Source organism: Lepidochelys olivacea (assembly GCF_965140295.1).
Source record: "Lepidochelys olivacea isolate rLepOli2 genome assembly, chromosome: 10".
Classification (NCBI taxonomy): Eukaryota; Metazoa; Chordata; order Testudines; family Cheloniidae; genus Lepidochelys; species Lepidochelys olivacea.
In genome coordinates, this window is record NC_140420.1 from 16,296,357 (window position 1) to 16,322,064 (window position 25,708).

Below are 25,708 nucleotides of genomic sequence, written 5' to 3' on the forward strand. Positions count from 1 at the left end.
CTAGGTGTTCAGGAACCTATGCTATGATATTGGCTTCCTCAGTGGCCTAGGACAAGTCACCAGCCTCTCTGCCTCAGTTTTCCCAAGCTCCGGCAGCGGGGCTCGGGCGGTGCTTTAAAGGACCCGGGGCTCCCCGCAGCAGCTGGAGCCCCTGGCACTTTAAATCACCGCCGGAGCCCTGCTGCCACTACCCTGGGGCTCCGGCAGCAGGGCTCAGGTGGCAGGGCTCCGGCAGGGCTCTGGCGGTGATTTAAAGGACCAGGGGCTCCGGCCACTGCGGGGAGCCCCAGGTCCTTTAAAGCACCGCTTGAGCCCCGCTGCCAGAGCTTGGGAAAACTGAGGCAGAGAGGCTGGTGACTTGTCCTAGGCCACTGAGGAAGCCAATATCATAGCCTGAACTAGAACCCAGGAATAGATTCCTGAACACCTAGTCTTGTGATCACATATTTCTTTCTCTGAGGAACAAGGCCCTGACCTTGCCCCGTTAAAGTCAATGCGGGTTTTGATATTGACTTAAACGAACACAGAATTAAGTCCTAATTGCACTGTATTTAAGCAAGCCATTTGTTTTAACTATCATGTGACTGAAAAGTACCTACAAATTCAATTTTTTTGCTACTCCAGTGAGAGAAAATTCTTTAAACTATTTTTGTAAAATAAATAAATACAATTGAGTTAAAAATGTATATACTTAGGACTTGACCTGGGATGGCTTTATTAATTAACTAATTTGCATGAAAGCATGGGGAGATTCTTGGATTAAAGATGCAATCAAAATGCAAATTATCTCCATAATCCTGATACTCTGTCATAATGTGTAAAACTTTCCAGTATTGCATCAGTATGATTATCCTGCCGCTCCCTGCCCACATAATCATGCTGTGTAGTGCCGGCACAATAGAAATTCACACAGTACCTGAAACATTTTGAACAACTTCCTCTTCATGTCTAAGAATTTCTTTTTAATATTTTTGAAAAATGTAACGGATGAGGAGAGACGGTTACCGGATTATAAATCAATATTAAGGCTCTGAGACAAGCCTCAGGCATATGGTTCATGATATTATCAGAATGTGGAGGGATTTTAAGGATTCACAGTACCACCATTACTTTTTCACATAACTACTATATGTACAATACTATGTTTGTAACTACACATTCTATACATATTACTGTAAATGTCCACGTTCGCAGATTATCAGGTACTTTTATGTTTGTTAATTCATTCATTTAAAACTTCTCTCTCCTCCACACTGTCTTCACCTCCTTCATCCTGTCATCTGATTCTGAGATTTTGAGCATATTGTCAGGTTCTAACCCTTCAATCTGTCCCCTTGGCCCGTCCCTCACTCTTCTCATCCTCAGGACAAAAAACTTGTCTACAAAGAACTGTGTAAATGTACAGCACTCTATAAATTATTTATTTCTGTATTTAAAAAGCTTTTTGCATTTTAGAAAAATAAAAATAGAAGAATAAAGAATAAAAATAAAATAAATAACATGGGTAAAGAGATATTACAATTCAGTAACAAACAATCCCTAATGTACCCAAAGGAACATAAAAAAAACCCCAGAAAGGATCTGCCTTATACAGTATTCATAGGATAATTAGGTTAAGGGAGATATTCAGCTATGATTCCAAATGCAGAGTTTCCATTCATTCCAGATGATTCCATCTTATCACATTGATACAATAAAATTTTACAAATACATGCTAAAAAGATGGAATGGATCAATTGTTCTTGATTAAATTATATGGAATCCATCCAATACTGAATGATTGTTTTAATGGCTTAAGTTAAATATATATCTAAAATTTTTGTGGTATAAATATCAGACTACACATTTAAAATAAATTAATAACAAAATTTAAAAATGCCTTAAATTAGTTTTAACTTATTTATTTGTAGATGTCATTAAAAAAAAATTGATCCTCAAATAATCCGGTGGAGAGACTTTGAAAAGAAGATGTGGATAAAGATTTGGGTTGCCTTCTGACAGGACCATAATAATAATTTGCGCTAAAGCAAATGCTTTCTCCATGGCAACCTCTTTCCTTGTCTTTTTATCCTATTGAAGTCATTTCATGTTTTGTCATGGCAGTCAGGTGCCATAAACATAACTGTGAAGAAAATAAAATTACAATCTAATCACAGGAGTAAACAAAAAGAATAAAGGTAAACGTGCAAAGGAAAAGTAGAGTTTGTATTTTTATTATTATTAAATATATAAAGAAGACTTTAAAAGTTGTTGTGTTTAGATTCTTTACATTTGTTGTTTCTGTTTTTCACATTAGACATTGGATCTAATTATTCATTCTGGATGAGCTACACTCAGCACAGGAAGTGGGGGAGGAGAGCAAAGGTGGCTGTACATGATCTTTGCACTTCTGCTAGTCCCATGTTCTGGGACTATCCACAGGCCTGCTTAACACTAGTAGCCTGAGATCTGTGCTAATTTATGCTCAGCTGCCCCTATAGCCTCTAGAGGCTGTTGCAGCAGCTAAGAATAGCTGGAGAACGGTAGCACTCTGGCCACACTTCTGTCCTTTTGTGACTTCTCCATCTGCTGAAATGGCTGGAAGGGGCTGTAGGGCAATGGAGAATCAGGTCCATCAGGATTTGACTTCCCTGTTATTGCTGAAGGTCCCTCTGGAGCACTGGAGAGCTAAAAGGATGATGTTATTGCAAGAGACTGAAACCAAAGCAATTGAGAGGGGAAAGGCTTTGTAGTCAGACTGTTTAAAATGCTTGGGATTTTCGTCTGTATATTTTTTGTTAACAGCCTTTTAACTCAACTCTTAACAGATGTATAAAAGGAGAAAAATGTAACATGATAATGTCTCATGTGACTTTGTGGTGTGATGTTATGTTGTGACATAAATCAATGTCACAGCATCATGATGTAATGTCATGAGGTTGCTTTTTGTTCATGAGGTGCAGTTTTGACATGACAGTCACCTCACATTGAGGCGCAATGACTAGGGTTGCCAACTCTGACTGAAGCGATTCTGGGAGACATTTTTCCCCAACATGATGTAATGTCATTTTCTTAAAATATCCTATTAAAATCTTCCGGATTGCTTTCAATAGTCACTGGGAGATCAACGCCAATTATGGGAGACTCCAGACCAATCCTGGAGGGTTGGCAACCCTAGCAATAACCCACCTGATAAAGGGATTCCCTTAGGGCAGTGGTCCCCAACCTTTCTGTGGGAATAGCACATTCCTATTCCCAACAGACTGTGGCGGGCGCCAAACACCCTGCCGCCAAAAAGCCGTTGAGAAGCGGCAGCGGAAAGAAGCCTTGCCGCCAGGAAACGGCAACGCTTCTCAGAGGCATTTGGGCGGGCGGTTCTCAGGTGGCCGTGTGGTGTCCTGGGGGTGCATACAACTGCCCCGGCGGGTGCCATTGCACCTGCGGGCACCGCGTTGGGGACCCCTGCCCTAGGGCTTTCATGACAGGGAGGGTGGTGACTTGTTGCACTATGTCAGGATATGACACCACATCACATTACAAGAAGCATGATGGAAAAGACTCCCTTGTAATAGAGGTGTGTGTGCAAGTGTGTAGGCCTTATGGTGAGATTAGGGTTGCCAAAGCCTCCAGGATTGGCCTGGAATCTCCAGGAATTAAAGATTAATCTTTAATGAAAGATTATGTCATGTGTCGAAATCTCCAGGAATACATCCAACAAAAACTGGCAACCCTAGTGGAGCTATGATGCCCTGACACGGTGACTGTCTCACCCAGAGAGGGTCCCATAGCAGGACCCCATGTTGCACTACGACTGGACAAATACCAGTGGTCACACTAAGGCCTTCTGTGCTCATGAGGAGGCTGAGGCAAGAGCAAGAGACGAGTTCTTCCCCTCCCCCCCATTCCCTGACTAGGTTAGTAGCACAAACATGGCGGCCGCTCCGAGTCTGAGGTAAGGGAAGGGACACCGAGCCGTGCCGAAGATGGCCGAAGCCGAGCCCGCTGTGAATCACGTGTTGCCGAACACTAACGAAGTTGCGGCAGCGCTCGGGAGAGAGACCCCGAGCTTTTCCGAATGGTTCCGAAGCCGCGTCGCGGACAGGGCGGGGGTAGTCGAGCGGTTCCGAAGGCGGGGCAGCTGGTGCCGAGCGCGGCAAGGCGGATGTGAGCAGAGCGGGAGCTTCCTGTTTCCTTGCAGCGCTCTGCTCTCCCCGCCTTGGGTGGTGGCCGCTGCCTCGTCCCCGCTTCCAGGCACTGAGGGCGGAGGCGGCCGGACGCCGGTGCGGACCCGCGGGCCCTTAGCCTCACGGACCTTCCCGCCAAGGTAGCAGCAGGAGCCGCAGAGACTCGGCCCCGTAGCAGCCCCGATGCAGGCCATCAAGTGTGTGGTGGTGGGAGACGGGTAAGCCCAGAGCGCTGCTACTCCTTCCCCGGCTGGGACCTGACCACACCCTCCGCTCCCCGGGGGTCTTTCCGCGTGGGGTGGCCGGGGCGGGCCTCTCTCCTCTCCCCCGTGCCCAGGGGTCCCCACCCGTGGGGTGGCCGGGGCGGGGCCCTCTTTCCTCCCACCCGGTCCTTGGGGGTCCGTCTTCCCCGTGGGGTGGCCGGGGCGGGGCCCTCTTTTCCTCCCCCACACTCCTGGGGCCCTGTTCCCCCTGAGGGGTGGCCGGGGCGGGCCTCGTTCCACCCGCTCCATGGGGGCCCACTACTCTTCCCCCCCCCAAACTTTCCACACCCAGCCCAATTCCTCAGGGCTCCCTGGTGGGAAGGGCATCGTGTACAGGGTATTGTGAGGTAGGTGGTGTTGTAAATAAATATGCAAGAAATTGATGGATCCCCACGCTAGTGCTGGATGACATTGATACAAAGCCCGCCCCCCCCAAATTGTGTGAGTGGGGTACTCTGTATGAGTGTTGGCCGCGGCAGGTTATTTCAGGGTTGTGGGTGCATGTTGGGAGATCTGTATTGGTGTAGAAGGAGACCCACCAGGGGATGGTATGTGTGAAGGGGTAGTGGTCCTCCCATTCCTATTGACAAATGGGGGGTGGGAGATATGGGATAAGGGGACGGCTTTGGTATTGCTAGGAAATTAGGGTATTCAAGGCTCCCATGTGGATGTTGGTGAATGGTGGGTGCTCTAGAACTCTGGGTTTATGTGGTGAACGGACAGGTATCCCAAAGGTGGATGATTGGGTGGTGACTTGATACACAGTATTCATGCTTACAAAAATAGTGGCCTTCCCTATATGTTAGTGTGCGAGGGTGTGCACTCCAGTTTGATGCTGTCAAAGAGGTGGCCACTTCCCCAAGTTATTGTAGGGCTATTCCCTTATTTCTGACTGCTTCTAAACCACAATTAGTTTAGCAGTGGACACAACTGTTTTCTCTACTCCCTAATTAGTTATTACATGTATGAACAGTTCTTTCCTACTTTAAAGTTATATAGTAAAGGTACTGTTCTCACAGAGGCTATTGAAGCCAAATGGGGAGATTTTAGGTGCTAAAAGTCCAGGGGTGCAACAGAGCTAAGGCAGGCTCCCTACCTGCCCTGGCCCTGTGCCGCTGCTGGAAGCAGCTGGCACATCCCTGTGACCCCGGGGTGGGGGGGATGGAGCATGGGTCTCTGTGTGCTCCCTGAGCACCAACTCCACAGCTCTCATTGGCTGGGAACTGCAGCCAATGGGAGCTGCAGGGGCGGTGCCTGTGGACAAGGGCAGTGTGTGGAGACCCTCTCACCCCTCTGAGTAGGAGCTGCTGTCAGAGAGATGTGCTGGTCGCTTTTGGGAGCTGCCCAAGATAAACGCCTCCCAGATGGAGCCCTCACCCCCTCCTGCACCCCAACCTCCTGCCCCAGCCCAGACCCCGTATTCAAACTCCTTCCCAGAGCCCTTTCCCCCACCCGCACCGTACCTCCTCCTGCACCCCAGACCTCTGCCCCAGCCTGGTGAAAGTGACTGAGGGTGGGGGAGAGTGAGCAACAGAGGGAGGGGGGATGGAGTGAACAGGGGGTGAGAAGGGGTGAGGCCTTGGGGAAGGGATGGTGTGGGGGGCGGGGCCTAGGGCTGAATGGGGAGGCTTGGGGGTCCCTGAAATATTTTAAATCAAAGTGGGGAATCCTCAGGTTGATGAAGTTTGAGAACTGCTGATTTAGATTATAAACTGAAAGTAGATTGCGATCTCTGCAGGGCAAGGACTGTACTTTACTATGTTTGTAGCTAGTAAGGTAGGGTCCTGGTCCTAACTGAAGCCTGTAGGTGCTATTGTAATGCAAAAAATTATCAACATGTCATATATTCATTGTCTGTAAAGAACTGTGTTACACCTGTGGTACTTTGCATGCCCTGCTATTATAATAGAAATAACTTTTGGTTATTATTTGTAACGGGATTGAGCCCGAGTTTATGCATAGCTGCTGTCTCCCTTTGTAAAGAACATGTTTGAAGGTGTGTATTGTGTGTTTTAGTGCTGAATGATGTTGAATAGGCTTCATAAAGAGAAGCTCTTCCCAGCATCTTGGAAGCATTTTTTTCTTACTAGATGTCAGAGCTCATGGAGCATCACAGGCCAGCTGGAAAACAAGACTTGTTTTATGCAGTTTGATTTTTTTCATTGAAACAAAAATCCCAGTGTAGTCTAAGCATAATTGGACATCACAGCAACCCAGTGTAGATAGACTGAGGAGCGTAAGTACAGCTAGAAGAAGTCACCCTCAGCCCTGTGTCATTTAATGTGGTTTTCATCATGTTGGGAATGATCAGTTTTCGTTAACATTTAAAATAACTTTTAACAAATGTTGAATTTCAAAATTCATGTGAGATACCTGCCTTGCTCTTATTGCTTGTGCTACACAAGAATGATGTATTGACACGTTTAACAGACTCTTATAGTGCTTGTGGCACCTTAGAGACTAACCAATTTATTTGAGCATGAGCTGTTACTCTGAAACCTGTCTTATAGTGCTGTAATTCATTGGCACTGGTAGGAGTAACAACAGATCATTCTTTCACTTAGCTTAAATTAATATAATGAAAGATTTCAGAGTGGCACCCATGTTAGTCTGTATTTGCAAAAAGAAAATGAGTACTTGTGGCACCTTAGAGACATCGGATGCTGAAGTGAGCTGTAGCTCACGAAAGCTTATGCTCAAATAAATTTGTTAGTCTCTAAGGTGCCACAAGTACTCATTTTCTTTATAATGAAAGAGTAAATTACAGTACAGACCCGTTTACGCACAAATCCGCTTAATGCCCGGTAGCGCCATGCCTCCCAGTGCTACCTATTTAACACGCAAGACTCATTAACACGCGGTACAGGAACTTTCTATGTAGCACTACAGATTTGCTCACTAACTCACTGTCCTAGAAATCAACAGGAAGCGCGGAGCAGAAATGTGTTGTACGTCTTTACCGATATTGGTAAAGACGTATCAAGCACGCTTAGTCTTGAGAGAGAGAGATATAACTACTATATATTATATAGTAATAAATGTACTACATTAGAAAACTTTAACCGTAGGCCTAATATCTTGGCAGAGGGCAAGCGTCAGCATTCCTACACTGTAGAAGAAAAGCTAGCTGCAATAGATCGAGTAAATAGCGGAGAAACCCAGGCCAAAATTTCAGAAGATATTGGGATTGCCGAATCTACTCTCTGAGCATGGCTAAAAAATGAATCTAAACTGAATGGCTTTGTACAAAATGTCAATTCTGCCGCGGGGCTTAAGCGAGAACGTGTGCGCCATTCAGCAAAACCCACAATAGACAAAGCCATGTGCATGTGTTTTGCTCAGGAAAGGCTGAAATGAATGCCGCTAAGTGGGCCAATTCTTCAAGCCCAAGTGACAAAATTTGGAAATTTAACTTGGGATGGAATCATTCCAAGCCTGCAAGGGGTTTATAAGTCGTTTTAAAAAGCGTCATGGCATAGCGCAGGTATCGATTTCTGGAGAAAGCCGATGAATCGGCCGCAAATGCATTTCATTTGCGGCGAATGACAGACTTCATAAGAGAAGAAAAAAAGTGAGCCAGAAAGAGCAGAAAATAAGTGTGTTTTTTCTAAGCGAATCAGATGCTTTTTTCAGCATGGACCTCTTAACCCGCGGTCCGTTAACACACGGTCGTGACGCCGTGACTCTCGACATCCGCGCGTAAACGGGTCTGTACTGTAACTTTGATTTTTAAATCAACATCTTAATTCTTTGTCTAAAATATTTTATTAAAATGAATATTTTTCCATTAAATATTCTGAACGAATTAAATCTACCTGGGTTCAAAAAAGAGTAAGATACATTCATGAAGGATTGGTCCATCAGTGGCTGTGAGCCAAGATGGTTCAGGGGTGCAACCCATGCTTGGAGTTACCCTTAACCTCTGACTGCAAGAAAACAGGAGTGTATCACTCCAGAATTGCTCTATTCTGTACATTCTCTCTGAAGCTGTGGTCCTTGCCACTGTTGGAGACAGGATACTGGACTAGATGGACTATTGGTCTGACCAAGGATGGCAGCTCTTATGTTCTTAGCAATTTTTTTCCTATTCACTTTTAAAATTTGATGAATAAAGAGCAAACAAGTATAACACATTTATATACAAACTCTTCACAATGTGTTGTTAATTTACAAGCTAATCGTACCAATACTTAAATTGTGATTGTGTAGAATATGAATGGTTAATAAATAAGTCAGTTCATATTACACATTTTACAAACAGGTTTCAGAGTAGCAGCCGTATTAGTCTGTATTCGCAAAAAGAAAGGGAGTACTTTTGGCACCTTAGAGACTAACCAATTTATTTGAACATAAGCTTTCATGAGCTACAGCTCACTTCATCGGGTGCATTCAGTGGAAAAAGTTTTCCTTTTATAAAAATCTCACTAGCTTAACATAGCAAATTGCATTTAAACAAATTTTGCCAGACCTAGTGTTGCTGCTAATAAATTTAAATGCTGTTTTCCATGTTTTGAAAAACACTTTAGAATGTTGAATAGAAGGAAACCATGTTGTATGTGGTGGCTCATTCAACAAAAAGTATACAACTTACTAAAAAAGAAAAAAAGTGGTCCTGTATAAGTATAATCCCACTGCAACCATTTTCAGAATTATTTTTCTTCTCTTCATTTTCTTGAAAACTAAAATGGTGTAATTAGCTTAAATTTTATATATGCTATTGAGCGAAGGGCTGACATTCAATTTGTTTGCCTTTCTTAATGCAGGTGCTTCAGAAACTTCGCTGTCTGAATGGGGTCTTGATCTGTGTGTTCCCATTTTGATAACTCTTTAAATCCATGGTTGCATTTTTTCCATATTTCATTACCTAATTCTGTGTTTTCACATTTAACTAGCTGCTTTTTTTTAAAGTACCAGCTTATCAGGTGATCTAGAACAGGGGTGGCCAACCTGAGCCTGAGAAGGAGCCAGAATTTACCAATGTACATTGCCAAAGAGCCACAGTAATACATCAGCAGCATCCTTTCAGCTCCTCCCCCCACCCCGCCCTGGCTCCCAGTGCCTCCCACCCATTGGCAGCCTGCCAATCAGCGCCTCCCCGCACCTCCCGATCAGCTGTTTTGTGATGTGCAAGAGGTTCTGGGGGACAGCGGGGAGAAACAAGGGTACTGCCGGCTCAAGGGAGGGGGTGAGAAGGGGTGGAGTGCGGGCAGAGCCAGGGGTTGAGCAGTGAGCACCCCCTGGCACATTGGAAAGTGGGCGCCTGTAGCTCCAGCCCCAGAGTCGGTGCCTAGACAAGGAGCCTCACGCTAATATCTGAAGAGCTGCATGTGGCTATGGAGCCACAGGTTGGGCACCCCGATCTAGAAGAAATATCTAAAAATGATTTAAAAATATATATGGAAGCCTGAGATCCTGATTTGCTTACATATACATATTAATTTGTGTGTTTTTTCTAGCAGAATTTGGCAAAGAATAAACAAGGATATATAAATGTACATGTGTCATTGCTACTACTAAATTTCAACATTTATGAACTGTTTGTCTTTAGCATTATGCTTGAACTGATATTTATTGGTCACACAGTTGGTTAGAAAAGCACAGCAGTATCTACGTACATGACGTTTTTGCGCTCATATTTTTGGCCTTGTATCCATCTTTACAATGAAGATGGTTTCGGAGTGATAGATGGCAACTGTTGCTTTGTGAATTATTTTATTATGCAGAGAAATAAGATTGTATAATGTGCAACACTTTTCTGCTACTTACTTCGATATTCTTTATAAGGAATTCTTATTGAAGATGAGAATTTGGTACAAAAGCATTGATACCAGTTATTTTTAGCAGAGTATTTTGCTTTCATTCAGGCTTGTTTAGATACTTCCCTAACTGAAGCATCTAAACAACTGCTTATTGTTATGGAATCCTGAGCGGTTTCATCTAATGAGAGGGGACAGTTCTGCAGTGGAAACAAACTGATTACTAGGCACCACAGAAATAGCCAGACCTCTCATTGTACTGTAAAGGTTTTTGTTATCCTTAATATATACTTACAACTGAAGCAGTGGCTTCCCTTTAGTGAATACAGTTGAAATTGCTTTCCTTAACACAAAGATTTTCATTGACTCGAAGTCGATATTTAGCATAAATCAAAGCTGTGACATATTTGATTCAATAGTTAATGGTTAGCTTTTCTATTGTAAACTGTCTTCTGAGATTTAGCTGTAAAAAAAATTCTCCCGGGTGGAAAGTTGACTTTGAGTTTCATCTTGCAAATTACTAACCCTTGAATTTAGTAAAATATCAGGTAGATTAGACCACAAACTTATAGTTCTTGTTATATACTTAAAAATGTTTTTCCTACTGAAGTGTTTAGGGCGCTATACGTGAGAATAAACAATACAGTATTCCTCTCAGACACAAGATTTTAAAAAACAAGTAGTACAAACTTAACTGCAAAAAGGTTCAGTTTTTTGCTTGGATTTATATCAGTATGGCAGCATTGTTCTAGTGCATAAAAGCCAATTGTAGCTTCATTGTCCAAGCTCAATGAAGTGCAGAAAGTAAACAAAATAAATAGTGAGAAGTAAACCTTTCAGTTGATCTAAGGTATCAATAGAACAAAGGAAATTTAAAAAAATATTAACTTGGCAATATCCCTTTAAAACAAAGACAATTGGCTTGTTCTAGTTCAGTGCAAATATTCCAAATTGTTTCCAGTAGTGAAGCATTCCTGTAGTATGGTGGTTCTTTAATTTTCATTTTGCTGAACACTTCAACCTTTCCCATAGCAGTCTGTCTGTCAACTTTGGGGCCGCTAGAGAGGCTATTGGGGGTTGGAATTTGGGGAGCTGCTGTTACAACACGCTTCTGAATTTAAAAATTAAAACTGGGTAGAATTCTGGTTCATCTAGAATAGTGCCTTTTGGGAACAAAATTTAGGATTTAGTTCTCAGAACTGGTAGAATAAGATATTTGATTATTTCAAATAAAAGCTCCCATCACAGAGCCTCTCGGCTCTGAGTAGTGTTAAACTCACAAAACAAGTACACAGCTTTTTGACCAGTGTCAATGCTAGAAGAGTTTCATCTACTATTTAAATTATATGAATTCTGAGAGGAGAGAAGAGATGGGCCTTACACTGTGTACTGAAGGTCCATACTCTGGTTCAGGTGGACTAGTGGGAGAAATACATTCCACAGGGAAAAAGCCTTTCCAGGAGGATTCTACCAATTCTTGGACATCTAAGTTAAGGAAACTGTTAACCCAAGTGCCTCAATTGGCCTCCATTGCCATTGTTGCAAACAAGCGCCGTGTTCTCAACTGTAAAATTTTGGAAAATCTCCAGTTGTCATACTACTGCCTACGCAGATCCAGTGGTGTTAAAATTGGAGGGAATATTAATGTAGACTGTCTGCCAGCATTTTCACCACAGTGCCATCTAACCCTGCTCAAACCAAATCTAGTGTTGTGCAAGACTTCCCAAAAATTGCTAGTGTAGATATTCTTGGGTTTCCAGGATCCAAACCATGTAAAGTTTTATAGATCAGTCAACACCTTGAATTGCACCTGGAAGCAAATAGGGGTTCAGTGCAGTCTTGGGAAACTTGGGGTAATATGCTCTGTGGAACACAGTGAAACCAGAATTATGCAGTCTCCTGTCTGCCTGTATTCTCTCAAATTAATTTTAAAACTTTCCATGATTTACAGACTATATTTCCTATTACAGCCTGATGCTACTAACTACCGTTGATAGGATTGGAAAGCCATGGTTAAATAGTTGCTAGAAATTTTGTTGACCATTTTCAGATTAGTCATTTCCCCCCGATTAGTCATTCTATTAATGCATCTTAATCTAAAGTTTCTGTGTGTAAGGGATTTCCACTCACTATATGATTACAGCTCTTCCCTAGAAGAGTTGCCTTCATTCAGACTCTAAGCACTTTTCAAATGAAGTGTATTAACATAATATTGAAACAGGAGATGAGGAATAAATGTAATGTAGGTTACCATAGCAAAGGTAGGCATTAAAGTTTTATTTCTGAGTTGGTAACCATACACATCTGATTCATAGGGCAGAGAGCCAAGAGGCTAGAGATGCAGGAAACCTAGAATAGAACAAGTCTGAAACACAGGGCTTTTGAACTTGTTTTTTCTTGTTGATTTAATGACTTAGCCTGATTGTTGTGTGGCTTTGTAGCACCAGGCAGTTCTTTTAATTCTTTTAAGCCTGGAATGAAATCTTTCACCACCACCTTCCTGGGATGCTCTGAATAACCCACAGCAGACTCACTATTCCCACTGCACAGTGAGCTGGAAAGGAAGACGTGAGGGCCGAAAATTGCTCTTCATTCACTGTTGCAAATAATGAGTGGAATATTCTTACTTTTCAATACCTATCAAACCAGTGGTCTTAAATTTTATATTCAAATTGTTTATACTTATTGATGTCTTATGGGACCTATTGAGAATGGGGCATCAGGTGAAACATGCTCCGGAATCTTAACAGTATTGCCTCCAGGTCCTAAAGAAGCCTCCCATAGAATATGGGACTTTGGTGCTCCAGAACTTCTAAGGTTTAAAGCTTTGATGACTTATTTATAATCTGGACCTATTCTATTCCTATTCTGTGGCACTCTGGAAGGCCTAGGTCCATACATACTCTTTACAATTTCCCTTTTGGAAGTGTTAATATCCTGGACTCAGACTCTTACAGGTATGAAGTCTAAGAATACTCAATTGGTTTAATGATATTAAAACAATACAACAGGCTCCTGTTTTCAGAGAATGCTGGTTTACTTCAAGACTCCTGGAAACTCCCAATTTGTGTAGAAAGATTTATAATATTTAGAGTGATGTTCACCTTAAAATCACTTTGCAAACATTATTCCTCATAACAACCCTGTGAGGTAAGTAATTATCCCTATTTCACAGGTTGGGAAAACTGCAAAAGGGTCTGTGATTTGCTCAAGGGCACTGTTTTACAGCTGGGATTAGAATTTGGGAGACTCTGGCTCCTAGTCCTGAGCTCGACTGACTAGACTTTACTCCTCTTTCCTTTTATTTAAATACACCTCGTCATTTCTCTGTTATATGCTGGGAATGCTAAACTTTTAGGACTGCCATGAAGGTGCAACTTTACTGCCTCTTTTTTCATAATGATAAACTGCAGCTGTTTCTGCTTCATTTCAATATGCCACTGGAGTGAATCCTTGAAGTAAGCATTTACTGGCTGCCCAGGGATCATCCATCCCTGGTCCAATCTCATTAACTTCCAGATCCTGAAGCAAATCCCAGTTTCCCATGTGTTCCTGATTGAGAATTTGCTAGGCCACTTTTTTGCATACATCTTAAAGCCACCAGAAAGACATCTACTACAGTAAAATATGCAAAACTGAGGCTTACTAAGTACAGAATTTAATGCCATAAATTAGAGGTGTATCTGAGCACAAAATACGGTGCAAATTTCAGGAGGAAATTGCAGCTAATATAACAGAAGAGAGTTGAAATTTAGACTTTCCTTACTGCTTCAAAATTAGTGTGAACAATTTATATAATCAAATTATAAGAGTTTATATCTTGAGTGATGAGAAAAAACTTCATTAGGTGGGACAAAAAGCTACAGCATATTGAGCATTATGCTGTGTGCCAGCCCGCCACTGAGGGCTCGTCTACACTGGCAATGGTAAAGCGCTGCTGTGGCAGCACTTTAACATGGTTTGTGTGGTTACGAGGGGCGCAGCTGCCAGTGCTGAAACTTGCTGTGCTTGGGGGGCAGTCTTTTCACACCCCTGAACAAGAAAGTTGCAGTGCTGTAAATTGCCAGTGTAGACAAGCCCTGAGTCAGAAACAGTTAAGAATTACATATGGACATGTGGGATAGATTCCCAGATAGGCACTAGCATGGGCAGATCACAACGGCCTTGCTTAAGAGTCTAGTTTTATCGGTCATTAAGAACAATTGAATAGCTTGTCAAGCAAACAAAGTATTGTTGAATTGATTAAGAAAGTGTATTGGAGGAACCTGTTGCAGGCAGAGTTTCAATGTACAGAGTAACTTGTAGCTCTGACAGAGCACAGGGTCCACCTAACCTGCTTTCATTGTTGAATCACTAGAGATGATTAGTAGGTATTGGCTGTTGCAAAGATTATAAAAATATCAAACAAGGTCTTTTTACCTTTGGAAAGGAAAGAGGAAATCCACATTAAAGTAACTAGATGCTTTCACAAACCAGACAAAATATGTAGTCATTGTGGTGATAGTAAATACGATAAAACTGCCACAGGTGTTAACTCATAATGTTTTAACGCCAGAAAGCCTATGTATATTAAAGCCCTTGACAAAAATCCTTTTGTAAGCCTTGCAGTAATATTTTTCCTCATGCAAAAGCTAAAGGACATTTGATTAGTTGCTAGGATTTCTTTGTGTAACAACTAAGTACTAAGGTAAGACTTCACAGCAGATAACCTGACTTCAATGAGTTTCTTAACCATGTGAGAGAGAGAGAGAGTATAAGAGTTGCATGAGTCATAGCGTAATGGAAGGTTATACTTGTAAGTACAGCAAGGATTAAAATGCTGCTGATGCATATATTTTGGACAATCAGTATTTGGTGATAAAACATCTGCCTGAAAATACTTTGCCTTTTGAATAGAAGTTCATCTGTTCAAGTGAGGAGTAAGCATCAGGAAGAACATAATCCCTTGATGACATTATCTTCTTTGCAGCAGCTAATAATTGCAGAAGTGATCCTCTGGAAAATGTTATAATATCAAAGGAGGATACTCTTCAAATGAGGAACAAGTATCAGGACCAGATGAACTCTTAAGCATTAGAAACCTAATTTTTATGAAATTTTAGTCTGTTTCTCTCTCTCAAAAAAAAGTTATGTAGTCAAACCTTAATTATCCCAACCCTTGTTAATTGAACCTGTTACCAAAGGTAACAAAGCTACCTGCCTTAATATTTGAGTTTAGGTAACGCTGGGGAGAAGGGAGCTGGCTATCAGGTCTTCAAAGAAATCCAGAACATAGGCTTTCTCCCCAATTATCTGGAGGAGTTTGGGTTTTTTTGTGGGAGAATCTTTGCATAAGTTGGATTTAATGTTAGGATAGAATTAGCTCTACATGAGTTTTCCATGATATGTCTGTGGGTTTCTAAGGAAGTGATAATGCATACAGGATCTCATTCTGCCATTTTAGCAGATGTTGGTGAGGACTGCTACTCCTGTTTCCTCAACCCCTATAATGTGGCATTTTGAGAAGAAATTGGCAATAGTTTCTTAAAAGTTAACTGGTGTAAGGAAAATAAAGTTGAGTCTTGTAAAAGGAATAACAACTTTAAGTTGAATTAAGGGTGGGGGGAGATATTCCTTTCAGTTTTATAAATTTCAAGAACTTGTGCTAATGATAGGTATATCAGTACTGTTCAGGGAGTAAAATTGGTCATTTGACAGCAGAAATTGGTTTTCTGGTTAAGACATATGACTTTTTTTGTAGCTAAAATCCAAACAAAGTCTGGTAACTTTTTATTGACCCTTCATATTTTAGGAGATCTTACATTATTTGGCTCTGTCTGCCACTGAAGCTTAAGTTTATCTTCTGACTGATGTGTTTACTATTGGAAAGCTACAGTCACAGAACTTTGAGCACTGACAATTCAAGTTTCAGCTTAATCTCACTTCAAATGGCAAAATGAAATGGTTTCTGTTGAAGGGCTGTTTATTCTCCCTTGCATATAAGAGAGAGCACTTAACCATGAATATACTTTCTCTTTTACAGTGCTGTAGGTAAAACATGTCTACTCATCAGTTACACAACCAATGCATTTCCTGGAGAATACATACCCACTGTGTAAGTATATCAATAAAACCTTATGAACTAATTTATGTCAAAGTCTGTATACTAGCCACTGTTAGTGGTGGTGGTTTTTAATTGTGTACATCAGTTGAAAACATCACCATTTAGTTTTCTCTTAATAAAAGCTTAACTCAGCATCTAGATTTATTTAAGAGTATTTTTGGCTTCTTGGGTTTACTTTTATATTTGGTGTCTGTGATATGTGGTGGTATCCATGTAGTATTTATTTATTGTACATTTTTATCAGCTCACTTCCACTATGCCCACTAATCAATTTATACTGGGACTACATTTGATGGTGGAGATAGATGGATTAGAGTTTGACTTTTTCCATCTGTAATCTTTGTGACTAGGATTTTACAGAAGATCTTAGCCTTTGTAGATTACTGTAAAAGATAAATTTATTGGCTTGCTGCTATTCACAGAAAAGACTTGAACTAATCTTTTTTTTAATTCTGTAGCTTTGACAACTACTCTGCTAATGTAATGGTTGATGGAAAACCAGTCAACCTAGGTTTGTGGGATACAGCTGGACAAGAAGACTATGACCGATTACGTCCATTATCCTATCCACAAACAGTAAGACTTATACTATGAGATATTTGAAAGCATGTATATAGCCTAAATAGCCCTATAAATGTCTGATTGCTTCTTTCTTGAATCATGCTAAGATTTTTAACACTTCATCATATTAAGATATCAAATTTAATGGTAAAATTGAACTCTGGCGAGTTCCATCTGAATGCTGCAGCCATAATACTTGGGTCTCGTATCTGTCTGCAATTGAAGAGATGTCGAAACCTTCACACACACACGCACTTATTTTTCATACACTGAGGCATGCTGGCTTTATGTGCAATTGGAGACCCACAATTGACTAGAATATTTAATTGAAAAATAAATTTTGATGAATTGAGTAGTCTTAATAGAAAGTCTGTTGATTAAGGTTAGAGTCCCTGCCAAAAGCAAGATCTGGTTTTTGGGCATGCTGTTTGGCTCCAGTCTGACACTCATTGCTAAGCACTTGATGTCATTCAGCTTCATTTGATTTGGTATTAAATGTGAAAGAGCCACACTCTCTTTTCTTGGGGTTGACATGGGGTATGTTAGAGCTCTTAAATTATTTCAGGCCAAGAGTATTTATGATACACTTGTAATTTCGATGATAACATCAGGAGAAATGTATTTGTGTTTTGTTGCTTGTAACTAGTTAAATCCTGAACCTGCATAGACCGTGCCTTGTTCCTTCTGTATATGGAAGATTCATAGATTCATAGATATTTATGACGTAGTCTGCTCTAGTCTCTCAAGTGCAGCTGCCACCACAGCTCAGCTAATCTCTTTAGATACTAGTTTCCTAAAGCTATTTTCTGTCAAACTCAGTGGTCTTCTTTTGAGCTAGACTTTATCTGATAGAACTGTCCTTCAGCTAGAAGAAAGTGGTAAACTTAGAGTTATTGCAGCTTTCTCATAGTAATTACTAGCCATTATAAATGGTCTGAAACTATATTTCATGTTCTCAAATATTAAAATGCAAAACTACTTCATTTCTTATATAATTTCATTTCTCTGTGGAATAAGATGGATTTCACTCAGTGAACTCTAACTTAAATTTTTGTAGTTCATTCGTCTTAATTCAGTTTTCATTCATACGCTATGGTCACTAGTCCTCACAATAAGGCTTTCTTCTCAACCATGAGACCAGAGACTGATAAAAACCTGTCAACTATAGGTGGTCCCTACAAAACTTCCAGAGATCTCTGCTTCTGCGAGGAAGAAAATCCAGCAGTTATCTCTGCACTCTCTCGTATGCAGGAGCAGTAGTGGGATATTTAAAACAAAGGAAACTCCCAGGCTTGTTTAGGAGACTCTCAGCACCTTAACAACATCTCTTTTCTTCTAACATGGTGGTTCTCAACCAGGGGTACATGTACCACTAGTGGTACACAGAGATCTTCCAGGATGTACATCAACTCATCTAGATTTACTCACCTAGTTTTACAACAGGCTACATAAAAAACACTAGCGAGGTCAGTACAAACTAAAATTTCATACGGACAATGATTAATTTATACTGCTCACTGAAATGTAAGTACAATATTTATATTCCAATTGATTTATTTTATAATTGTATGGTAAAAATGAGAAAGTCAGCAATTTTTCAGTAATAGCGTGCTGTAACGCTTTTGTCTGATTTTGTAAACAAGTAGTTTTTAAGTGAGGTGAAACTTGGGGTACACAAGACAAATCAGACTCCTGAAAGGGATACTGTAGTCTGGAAAGGTTGAGAACCACTATTCTAAAAGGCATCACAGGGTGAAGAATGGCTCATTGGGAACCCACCAAATTGTGAGAAAAGGTAGAACTTTAAAGTGTATTGAACTGTCATGTGCCAAACCTATGTACAGGGGGACAAAATGTTTGTTCAACCTGCTGGGCACTCAATCAACAGATCAGTTATAGTAAATAAAGAAATGTGAGTTGATAAAGACCTGGTGTTAGAAGTTGATATTTGTTCTGCACCCAAGTTGATGTAGTAATAACTTCCTTCTCACATGGCTTTGCAATGTTTTGACACTAATTCACACTTTAAACTTCACTTCTTTAGTGTATTCTGTTCTCACTGTATGGAAAATCTTTGAGGATTGGTAAACGTGACACATGAATGAGAGGAAAACTTCTTATCTAATTTTTTACTGTGTGACTCTTGTCCACTCGAGTGTGGTTTAACTTTTTTTTTTAAAAGAGATGAGCATGCTTAGCAGTGTTTGCTGTTCCTAGTCATCTTTATCAATATAGGCAGCTAAATCTACAGCTTTAGAAGAAATAGTTCTAGTGGGTTTTTCTAGATGTCTGGTGACTTCCAAGGAAGATAGCCTTTTGAGAGGGAAAGCTGTGTTGTGAGGATTGGTGAGAATAGTAATGCTGAGAAGAAATGGTCAGGTAATAGCAAACTTTTTACATTAAAGTTACTCCTAAACTTAATTTGTCTCATACTGTTGTTAGGTTGGAGGAACCAATGATAACAATTTAACTTCCAGTCTGAAAGATCAACCTATTGCCGTATGTAAAACTTTCAATAAACTTAAGTTCCAAGTTCTGTTGCCTTGTTTTTCTCACAATAATACAGTGATAAATTGGCCCCTATTTTATTAAACAATAGTTGTTCCCTTGTACTTAAAGTTTAACTCTTGGGACACTATTATTACTTTAGAGGTCTGAGCACTCACTACTATCATACCTCTTTAAATCAATGCTTTTCTAAAGAGTAAAGTTTTTCTTAAAGTTAAAATGTGTTTTCCTCCTGTGTTTTGGATTAGATTTTTAATACAGAAGGGTAACCTGAAAGTTGCAAATAACCCATAGAACTTTTTAACCCATAGAACTTCCTGTACACGCAAACATTTTGATTACCTGGAATTAGTAAAGGGGTGAAGTGAAGCTGCACAACATGCAGAACTAGAGATTTGCCATAAACTTGCAGAACTGGAAAAATTAAGTAGTGGCCATAGTATCATATTATGTGATATTGCCCATCTTTCTTCTTCTGGTGTCATGGCTGGGGAAACTTGCTGGGGTGATGCATGAAGGACTGGGTTGCAAGTGCTTAGCAGTGCAGATGTCAGAAGCAAACCTAACAGAAAGCCTTGAAATGCCGTACAATCAACTAACATTCTGAAATGCCTTTGATTCCTTAATAAACTTGTGTGTTTATTTGTATTTACTCCAATATGAAAAGTGGGTCAAGGAAAGCTGGAGCTTTGAGTAATACTTTGTTCAGGTGTAAGATTTATGTAGGAAGATTGCAGTAATCTTCAGATGACCAGATTTAGAAATGAATCTTCTAGTTAACCAAATTTAAACACTTTCTCAAAATAGGTTAGAAGCAATCAGGATATGAAGCCTTTGACATTTGTATTTTGTTGCATTTGCACATTAATCTTATTATTTCCCATCTCTTCTATCTTTCCCTCAATGATTTTTTTTTTTCCACTCAGTCTCTTCCTTGCAATAAAATTCATCCCTCCCTCAACTGAAAGGCAAGGGGATGACTTTTTAAAAGGTCTTTCTTCTCTGGTCCAATCACTAAGGAATGGAGTAGGCTAGTAAGATTGGTTTGCACTCTGAATTTTTTTACATGCCTGATCCTAGCTGGGAGGGAGGAGGGAAACCCTACAGTGTTTCATATTAACATTCTATATAATAGATTCAGAACTCACACAGGATTCATTTAATCTGTGCACAACAGTAATAATCTGCAAATTGTGTACTGGATGCAAGAAAATGTCGTCTTAAATGGTTTAAGGATATTTTACATAAAGTAGTCATTTAAAGCTGGCCAGCTGACGTGATTTGTCAGAGCCATACTCCACGTTGCACCCATTCCCTCAGACCAGAAAATCTCTTCTGAACTGGTATGATTTTGCTTTCAGAAGTAATGGAGCAGTAACACTTAGGACCCACCTAGCACATTAGTGCAGGATGTTATTTAAATCTTAAATCACTTGGCCTTTCATTGTGTCTAAGCTGAAAGGGAGACAGGAGACTGCAATTCTAGTGACTCTTCTCTTACTGTTATCCACAAAATTCTATTTCTCCTTTCATCAAAATGTGATGGGCTCCTCCAGGGTTCTACTATTTTTTCAGTATCTGAATAGCTTAGCTAGAGTTGAGGTGCTGGGAGTAAAATTTTGAAATGCTAACATACTGCTAGCACAACTATTCTAGCAGTTACTGACTAGATGCCTGCAGTAGCTGAATAGAAACCTATTTTATATTAAAGAAGATACCGTTTGTTCTCCAGTGGTTACTGTACTGGGCTAACTCAACATTTGTTTTGTAGGATGTCTTCTTAATTTGCTTTTCCCTTGTGAGTCCCGCATCCTTTGAAAATGTTCGTGCTAAGGTAAGTGTAGGCTAGTGTCCCCTTCTTTCCTTGGAGAGACTAATCACTGTACTGTTTCTTAGGGCACAGCCTGTATCCTTTGCTTTACAGTAGGAATTAAAGGAAAAACTGGGTTCACATGTTCTATGAAATTCTTGTGTGAAGACATCAGTAATGTTGGAGTTTAGCAGGTGTCATTTAAATTACATGACTGACAATGTTTGCAGTGTTGTAGCCGTGTAGGTCCCAGTATATTAGAGACACAAGGTGGGCGAGGTAATATCTTTTATTGGACCAGCTTCTGTTGGTGAAGGAGACAAGCTTTTGAGCTGCACAGAGCTCCTTCCTCTTCAGGTCTCTGCAAGTTTATGACCTGAAGAAGAGCTCTATGCAGCTCAAAAGCTTGTCTCCTTCACCAACAGAAGTTGGTCCAATAAAAGATATTACCTTGCCCACCTTGTCTCTCTGATTAAACAATGCTACTTTACCTGTAAAGGAGAAATCCAGAATTTTGCTGCTTTCGGCCATGTCAGTTGCTTAATCTTAAAAGTTCCTTTTAGCAGTGCAGTGCACCTGCTACAGTTCAAACTAGAATCTTTTTCTTTGATGTGAGATGGTAAGGAAAAAAGTAATTGACAAAACAGATAGTTAGGAAAATGATAAAATGTAAGTCGGTTAAATGGAATACACGAATCTTATAAACCTGTTTTAAGATATCAGGTGGTATAGAGAGCTCTTAAAGGCACATCTGATAGCAAAGAATTTGGAAAAGTGCATAGGCAAAAGGGGCAAATTTTGGTGGCCATTGAAGACTTGATCTAGGCTCTGCACTTTGCCTGCTGACTAACCAGAAAATCAGCTGGCATTCAGAACCTTATTTTAGTCCTGTCACATTTCCATTGGCAAGGAGAAATGATCCATTCTGCATGATGGAGAGCTGTCGCAGATGGTCTATTATCGTGAATGTATTCTCTTCTCCTTGTTTTGCAAAGCCACAACAGGATTTTTCAGCCTGCAGAAGTCAACTGTCCTGGATAAGAAAGGAGTTAAGTCTCTCTCTGATGTTAAATGCTGGATGCCATGCTTGTTGGCTCAGGTTCACAAAGCCAAAATGTAGCTGCCTTGGGGTGATCCCCTTTATCTTTGTTATGCTTAATATTCAATGAATCTTGAACAAGGGGATATATTTCAATTTGGGCACGTATTGATTTTACAATTTACAGTTTATTGAAAGACATGGGAGGGTATTTCTTCCACCCACCCACCTATTCTGGGGTATCTCTGCTTGTGATTACACTTCTGAGCCCAGCTGAACTTTAACTGAAATTTTTCTGCTAACTGTTAAATTGCCCGAAAAGTTTCCATACTCCTGTCAAACCAGTGAACAAAGGGCATTTCCACTGAGTATTGACTACTGTCTGGACCAGCTGGCTGCATGAGGCCCAATTAGCACACAGCTGCGGCCCAGCTCAGCTGTGTGCTAAAGGCCATGGGTGAGCCCGGGGTCCCAGGTAATAAGTTGAGAACCATTGGTCTGGACAGAGTGACTGTCACTTGTCTTGTGGTTAGAGAAGGCATATTTTGGGGGAATCTCATCTTTAATTTCTTTGCCCCACATTTCTACCTACCTTACTGGAATGTTGTGAGTCTTTAATGATTTGTAAAGTACTCTGTGGGTCTTATGACAGTTGCTAGACAAGTACAAACTTGCATCCTTTTTTTGCAGTGGTATCCTGAGGTGCGACACCATTGCCCTAACACTCCCATCATTCTAGTGGGTACCAAACTTGATCTTAGAGATGATAAAGACACTATTGAAAAGCTGAAGGAAAAGAAATTGACTCCAATCACCTATCCGCAAGGCCTTGCCATGGCAAAAGAGATTGGTATGATTTTTACTGAATTACATTGACTCTACCTGAAATTCATTGTATAGGAGGAGACTTTAATTTTAAGAGGAGATACTTTTAACTGACCGACTGCCAAAAACAGAAACAAGGGTGTCTTTGGCACAATGTAGAGAATTGTTTTGTAACTTCAAACCTTCTGGCTTTCTGCAGGTGCAGTGAAATACCTAGAATGCTCAGCACTTACACAGCGAGGCCTCAAGACAGTATTCGATGAAGCTATTCGAGCAGTTCTCTGCCCCCCTCCTGTAAAGAAGAGGAAGAGAAAATGTCGTCTGCTGTAAATGTTACCCTGCCCCACCCCCACTCCGAACCTAGTGTGCTTTGCTCAGAACAAGGGAGCATTCACATTCAATGCCAAGTTTTTCTGTTATAAATTAGTTCTCTTCCATAAAATTTTTGAACCAATCAACAATTTCATGGTTTCATTTGTTTAAAGTATGAGAACTGCTTTTCAAATTCTACTACAAGTGAAATCCTAAAAAATGATAAACCTATGTAAAGCCTTATTTTTAAAGTCCTATTCTTGCTCAGATTAATCAAGTGTTGCCAAACTATCTGCTGAATTAAGTTGTGTTGTTGTGCTATGAGCACTAAGCCCTAAACTATTTTTAAGACTCTTGTCTTTAAGAAAACTCTAATGTCTGTAGGAAATGCAAAACACTCTAGTTTTTCACAACTATGTAACAGTACAGTATCCTTAGGAAAATGTTGCAGTCTAATGTAAACATTTTCTCAACCTGTGGTTGTTGCATAGCATTGTATATCCAACCTAAATGATTAAGGTAATTGACTATATGACTGACAACCTTAGTCACAGTAAAAAATGCTTTATCCCTGGTAAGGGCTCGGTTACAATGTAGTTCTTGCTGCTGTGATTAAAAATAAATATTCTTACTGAAGTATATGTACTCCTCTTGACAGCATTGTATTGTGATGGGTAGGTGAAACACATCTGGTTTGATCAAGTGATATTGCCAGACAGTATTTTGACACTGTACAGACCAATTTACACTACATTGTCAACTGAGTGGTTAAGCTGAATAGATTTTTGTCACAGGTAAAATCTGTAACAGTAAAATTAACTTGTCACAAATATGCAGTAGGTGAAAAAGTGGTTGGTGTTTATAGGTAGGTTTTTTTTTAATTAATTTTCAAGTAGGGCACAACTTTTAAACAACTTTGAACTGGTCCATTCCCACAGATGTTATATTTAGTAAATTCTTTTCTTGTAGAATTTCTTCTTCTTGAGCAATATAACTTGTATTTTAAAACCTTTCTGATATATTAGCATTTTGTGCTTTTTGTAGATTAGAAAGTTTACGCATATCCTTATTTTCCTGTTACTTCTGATCCAGTAAGTTACGTGCTTTCTGAGGAGCTTTCTTTAGTCTTCTAGTCATTAGGTGTAAAAATCATGTGAAACAGCTTTACAAGTTTTAGTAATTTTTATACTTTTGACCTCCTTAAGCTCTGAACCTTCTCAAACATTACTTTGCCAGGTACCCCAACACTAACATGACTAATGCTGACAATTGTCCTTTAGCTCACCTACATGTGCATCACAATGATTTATCTGGTAATGATAACTTGGGTCTGTGAAGTTCTGTAACTTAGTGCTAACAATGTTCTGTACATCCTAAACTGGCAAGAATACAATGTTGAACTATACCCTTTCAACCACTAGAGCAAAATTTAAAAATCAAGTTGCAAAATTGTGAAGTTTTTCCATTGATCTTTTGCTAATGCAGTTAGCAGTATGTTTTGCATGTATGACTTAATAAATTCTTGAATCATGTCATTGGTAATGCTTGAATTTTTGTCTAAATGTTCTTAAATCTTTATTGCAAAGCGTGTGTGCTTGCTATTTATAGCAGAGGGGTAGTGGTTTGGAACTGGCTGTCTTTCAGTAATATGTAAGTACATGCTCTTCAAAACAAATGAATTACAGGTTGCTAGATGTCATGGGGTTAGGGATTTTTTAAAAAAACACTACTTCTCTGGTCACTAGCCCAATAATGGTGCTGAGAGAAGTTTGCTGGCCTTGACAGTTTTCCTTGCATGTTGTAGGATGCCATAATTTGGTCCTTCAAATAAAATTGTATTCTTCTTACCTTGCTTTGATCCCTGTTTCAGATGTGATAAAAAAACTAACTAGCTACTACTGTCTCTAGCTCCCAGTGGTGGCAATTTAATGCTTCAGTGATTTGAAAACTGGGACTTAAATAGGACAACCATCTTTTCCCCTGAACCATGCTTTCAGACTCCTTTGTGGAGATGCTTGAATTTCAGTTTAATTGTAGGCTGGAGTATAACTCTAGGACTACCTCCCCCCTTTCTTGAAACAGTGCATCTCACCATTAATGGGGAGCCTGCACAAAAATCAAGAATAGCTTTTATCATTCTTTGTTTAGTCACATTCAGCATCACTTAGCAGTGGTCACAAACAGTCCTCCCAGTATCTCCCATTTCCTTTCTTTGCTCTTCATTTACCTTGTTGCAACAACTTTCAGTTCTTCCTCTATTCCTGTCTGCTAATCACTCCTACTTTATATACTTAATTTTCTTAATTACAGCTGATATGACATTATAGACAACACACCAGTGAGACTGAGGGGGAGGGGCTTTTAAGAG

At 40.2% G+C, this 25,708-nt stretch overlaps 1 protein-coding gene across 1 annotated transcript; it reads left to right on the plus strand.

Annotated features, from left to right (window-relative positions):
- Positions 1 to 4,132: 4,132 nt before the first annotated feature.
- Positions 4,133 to 25,198, plus strand: RAC1 (Rac family small GTPase 1). Its single transcript, XM_084640997.1, has 6 exons — positions 4,133 to 4,381; positions 16,205 to 16,276; positions 16,744 to 16,861; positions 21,126 to 21,188; positions 22,894 to 23,053; positions 23,228 to 25,198. Exons 1-6 carry the CDS (start codon positions 4,347 to 4,349, stop codon positions 23,356 to 23,358), a joined length of 579 nt encoding a protein of 192 aa, XP_084497123.1. The 5' UTR covers positions 4,133 to 4,346; the 3' UTR covers positions 23,359 to 25,198.
- The last annotated feature ends 510 nt before the right edge of the window (positions 25,199 to 25,708 follow it).